The 5,295-nt window shown below is 57.2% G+C and overlaps 1 protein-coding gene across 1 annotated transcript; it reads right to left on the bottom strand.

Moving 5' to 3' along the window:
• Window positions 1-654: 654 nt before the first annotated feature.
• On the bottom strand, window positions 655-5,009 carry TIGD3 (tigger transposable element derived 3). Its single transcript, XM_007987583.3, has 2 exons — window positions 3,307-5,009; window positions 655-2,469 (listed from the first exon to the last, which is right to left on the bottom strand). Exon 2 carries the CDS (start codon window positions 2,451-2,453, stop codon window positions 1,038-1,040), a length of 1,416 nt encoding a protein of 471 aa, XP_007985774.1. The 5' UTR covers window positions 2,454-2,469; window positions 3,307-5,009; the 3' UTR covers window positions 655-1,037.
• Window positions 5,010-5,295: the final 286 nt, after the last annotated feature.

The following is a 5,295-nucleotide window of genomic DNA, read 5'->3' on the forward strand; positions in this document are numbered from 1 at the left end:
AAGTATGCCATGCCCTGGCAGAACTGCCTGCCCCCGCCCCAACACACTGTGCTCCTTCACTCCAGTCAGACTCTGCGCATGCTGTCCCTTGGTCTGGGACACCCTTCAAATTGCAGCTCAAAGCTCGCCTCCCCCTGGAGTCTCCCTAGCTCTGTGGGGCCAGGCACTCTGAACAGCCGTTATCACAGCCTTAATCACACTCCACTGTCATGGGCTGCAAGGTTCTGCCCAGCAGAGACACCATCTTTGCAACTTGTTCACATAGGACGCCTTGCTGAGGTGATATTGTGAATTGAGCAAATGAAAAAAAAAAATGAATGACTATTCCATTCCAATTCCGGCTCCTTTCTGTTTCCCTGACATGTCTGTAGCCTGCCCAACCCCAAACACACACAATCTGAGAGCGAAACTGTTGGAGCTGCAGCTTCTCTGGGGCAGTAGCTGGGATCTATCTGTCCTGGAGCTTCCTTCTCAGGAGGGTAGCCCACAAGCAGTGCCCGTGCCCTGAGAGTCCTTGCTGTTGAATATCCGGAAGAGGAGGATCCCTACTGCTCATGGACAGACAGCTGCACCGCAGCGACTATCAGCAATTGATTTTCTAAATCTGAACGGAAAATGTTTACCCTTCTCCCACGAAAATAACACCCTGGCCTCTTTTCTGATTAAAAACTTTATTTCCAGAAGCAGAACTGTTTTTAACAGAGTTCAAGGAAGAAGTCTGTCCAAAAAGCCCACACTCCAGCTTTCTAAGCGCCCGCCTCTAGACTAACTCCCTTTCTAAGGCTCTATAACTTTCAAGCAAGGAAACTAAGTAGCCTGGATTCCTACCCTTGAAGCCCCATCTTTAGAGCTCTCTTCCTGGGGCCTGGACGACTGCCACTCCAAGTTCAGACTTGGTGTCCCAACTTCTCTCCCTTCTACACCTTTATGACAGTTCTATTTCCACAGGAAAGAGACAGCCCAGATCTGCCTTCTGAAGAGGCCGTTTCCATGGGAAACAGGAGAGGAGGGGGCTCTGGCAAGCAGCAAAGGTGCCTTCATAGGCAGCAAAGCCGCTCCACCTCCTCCTCACAGTCGTAGAATTTTTCAAACAGCTCAGGAGAAGTGCTGTTGCACTCAAACCACCTCCTCAAGGTGCCCACGGCCCGGAGGGCATCAGCTTTTGTGGGCAGGGGCTCAAAGGCACCCTCTCTGTCCCCCTCCTCGTCTTCGGTGCCTGTCTCCTCTTTACACACTCCAGGCCCTGGCTCCTCACCCTCCAGGTCCACAAAGCGGGAAAACTCCTCTAGGCTCAGCCCACCGGGAACTGGTGGCATCTCAGAGGCTTTGTGCGAGGACGGGGGCGCTTTGCCGGGAGCCAGCCCTTCCTGAACGAAGCTGCTGAAAATGAGCTGAGGCGGCACCTTGGCCCAGGCGGCAGACGCCACGTGCAAGGCGTCCAGCACGGTGATGCCTGCCGCGGCCTCAGCCAGCGAGGTGCCATCCCTGTCGCTTTGGATGGCAGCCAGTTTGCCCAACAGCCGTTGTCGGTAATGGGCCTTAAAGGCCCGAACCACTGAGCTGGGCAGGGGAGGCGTGGTGCTAGAGGCGGCCAGAGGCAAGAGCTTCACGTGGTAGAGCCCAGGCAGGCCTGCCAGTCCCTCCACCACTCGGGCAGCCAGCAGCAAAGCCACCTGTCGGCCCTGCTGTCCCATGTCCCGGTCAAACTGTGCCAACCACTCTAACCAGGGGACGCCCAGGTCAGGGTGGTAGGAGGCAGGCAGAGCCTCACTGCGGACCCCAAAGAAGCATCTCGGGGCAGCCTGGAGCCCCCCCAGCAATATCCGCCGCTTCTCGGTGCCCCTGCTGTTGGCACACAGCAGCACCTGTACTTGATCACATGCACCCAAGTTGCCGGGCACTGCCCGATACAGTAAGGGCAATTCAGCACAGCCAAACACGTCCTCTGGAGAGAAGTCTTTTAGGGAAAGAGGCAGCTGAGCCTGGGATGTGAGCCCTGGGGGAGGTGGCTCAGGGGGGAATGAAGGAGCAAGAACATGGCGGGCCCCAAAGCCGACGTTGTTTCGGCGTTTCCAGCGGACCAGCCAGCCGATGCTGGGCACGAAGTCCTGGCCCATGATATCGGCCAGCTCCTTGGCTTTGTGGAGCAGCATGGGCCCCGTCACGTCCCAGGCCTTGGCCCGGGCAATGTGGTACCAGCAGAGCAGAGCCTCGTCGATCCCGCTGTATTTGGACTCCCGCTTGCGCTTGCGCTCTCGGTTGGCTGTGCCGCTGCACCAGTCCGCCAGCAGCTTCTCCTTATTCTTGCAGATGCGCGAGATCTGGGGCTGGGAAACCTGGAAGCGCCGGGCCACCTCCGACTGGGACATCTTGGACTCATCCAGGAGTTCCAGCACCTGGATCTTCTCGGCCAGGGACAGGGCGTGAAGCTTCTTCTTGCTGCTCAGCTCCATGGCCTCTCCAGGGCACCTGTGCGGGGAGGAAAGAATGAGCCGGTAGAGTAAGCTGAGGCCGGGAGGGCTAGGAGGAGCGCAGGAGGGAAAAGAGATTAGATGAGGATGTGCGCACGCACCAGGGGAGACTGGACCCGCCGGAAGAGGCAGGAAAGTGGCTAGGCCGAGTGGAAGCCAGCTGGCCCCGTCCCCAGGATGCCAGGGCAGAGCTGGGGAGGGGGCGTCTCTCCGCTCAGAAGGACAGGGGAGTCTGGGCTGGGGTCTGGCCTCACTGGGGGAGAAGGATGAAGAGTGGAAGGGACAGCTGCAGAGATAACAAAGGCGCACGGACGGGGGAGGGCCTGGGGCTGGAGCCGAGGGGGCAGGTGTGGGCTACGGGGCAGCAGGGGAGGAGCCCCCGGGAGGGAGTGGGAGGCGGCCTGGACTGTATTCAGATGACGCCGCTGGGGGCGGGGAGGTGGGTGGATGCACACAGAGTTGAGGTGACAGGTGTACAGACGACAAAGGGGACAGAGGGGGTCTGAAGGAGCGAGGCTAATTTGGTGCCGGGTCCTGAAAGGGAGGCTGGGCGAGGGTCCGCCCTGAGGGGAGCGAGAGGGCAGGGCCGAGGGCGCAGGTGCATGAGCGACAAAGGGCGGGAGGCCTGAGGAGGCTGCGGGCAGCGGAGGGGCGGTGTGTCCCCGCTGGAAGGGTGGTCGCCTGGGAGGGTCCCAGGGCGCCGGGACTGTCGCCTGAACCCAGGCAGGCCGGCAGCCCGGCTCCGCGCCCTGGCCGGTCACTCCCCCTCGACCCGGAGTCTGTCGGCGGGGTGGCCCCAGGCGCCCGCCCGCCCGGCCTCCCGCTCCGCACCCACCTCAGGCGCTGGTCCCGCGGCTCCAGCCCCTGCCCCCAGCCCGGCTCCCGAGCCCCTGTCCGGGCGGCGACAGCAGAACAGGGGAGGGATGGGCGCCACGACCCCGAGGGCAGAGCGGGCCGAGGGGCTGCGCGGGCGGCGGGCGGGCGCGCGCACAGCAGGGCCCCGTGCGCGCCGCCCGCGCCGGGCTCTCTCCCGGCTCCGAAGTCCGCGGTGCGGCCCTTCTTCACCCACCCGCTGCAGCCCCGCCCCGGTCCAAGCAGATTGGCCCTTAGTGGCGCCCCGTCCCTCCCCCGGCTAAGTTTCAATGGACGCCGCGGAAGTGGCGGTTCGTCGAGCCCCCTGGGGGCGGAGCTTCTAGCGAGGAGGGGCGGGAGGCGGAGCCAGGAACCTGCAGGACATCCCCGGGCGCCTCCAGTAGCCGCGGACCTCGAGGGCCCGACGAGCCTTGTAGGCGGCTTGAGGACCACCGAGCTGACTTGGCGTCCCAAAGGCTCCCTGGCCGTGACCCTAGGCCGCCTCGGCTTCTTCGTCTACCAAGCAGGGCTAACGGCCCTCACGGAGTTGTTTTGGGGAAACGATGAAAGGAGAAAATGGATGCAAGCTTTAAGCCACACAAAAGCTGGTTACCATGGACAGCGCTGGCTCGTCTGTCGGCCACGGAAACACTGCATGCCTGGGCCAGTTCTGATTTAGGACGACTAAGGACTAATTTTTATTAGATTTGGTACTTTACAAGATTCAAGTTCTTAAATTCAAGATCCGGTATCGTTCCCTTACCTGCTAACCTTCAGTCCCTAATTAAAAGCAGACGTCTTGATCCACAGCCCAGCTACCCTCCAGCCTCTCTGCTCCCTGCGCTCACAGCTCCGCATCCTCTGCCTTCCTCACAGGCTTCCGTCTGCAACCCCATCCTACCGGCTAACACTGTCCAACTCTCCAAGACCCATCTCAAATCCCACCTCCCGCAAACCGTAAATTTCCTCAACTTTGGCCTGCTATAGCCTTCTTAATTTGAACATTTCTTTTCTGGCTCTTGGACTACTCAGCCGCCAAAGAGCATTCATTGCTTTACTCCCTCTCCGCCTGGCCTACTTCAGTGGAAAAGCATGAGGACAGGCTGCGCTCTGCTCCTCACACAATTCCCAGCCCAGAGCACCCTGCTTATTTACTGAACATAACAGTGCAGGTAGGCCTAGGCTTTCCATAGGCAAGGATGACTTTCAGAATGTTCTAGAAAAACGGATACTTCAGGGGGCCCATAACTGCTTGATTCAAATATTTCCTTTAAAAACATAAAAACAACAGTTGGACTTCTAAAACACACACTCAGGACATAACATATGCTGCCACGTAAGTTGTCGACACGTTCACTTTGTCTTCAGGGAAACTTACTTTGTGCACATCAACATGCCTGGGAAAGGCTGCAGGGCTGCACTGCGGGCAGTTCAGACCCTGGGGCACTTGCTCTGGCCTGGGAGCACTGCAGGCAACTGAAGCCACACAGACCCTGCTCCTGCAAGAACTTCTGTGTGTCCCATGGTGATGTCATTAGTTTGCTTATTGATTATATAAACTTCTGGTCCTGTTTTAAATGTCTGAGATTGCAAGGTCAACTGTTATAAACCTGTCACCACTTCCATCTATGCATCCAAGACTAACAGAATTTTCTCCAAACCAACTGAAACACAAAAATGGATGTTAAAGTTGATTTTAACCCAAATTTTGTATTGATCAAAACAGCTTCATTGTTCTTTATAACAAATAATTGTTATAAACTTGAATTTATGTAATAAATTAAGACTAACAAAATAACCAATTTTATATTTGCTTTACATATTGGGGTTCCACAAAAAAATTTTAATTTGGGGGGAAAAAAGCTGTATTTCAAAACTTTTTTTTTTAAAAAAAAACACCATCATGGAAATCTTAACATGAAATGGCCTTCTTAATGGAGAGAGGCAGGAGATAAACCATCCAGCAGAGGGC

Source organism: Chlorocebus sabaeus, chromosome 1 (genome assembly GCF_047675955.1).
Source record: "Chlorocebus sabaeus isolate Y175 chromosome 1, mChlSab1.0.hap1, whole genome shotgun sequence".
Classification (NCBI taxonomy): domain Eukaryota; kingdom Metazoa; phylum Chordata; class Mammalia; order Primates; family Cercopithecidae; genus Chlorocebus; species Chlorocebus sabaeus.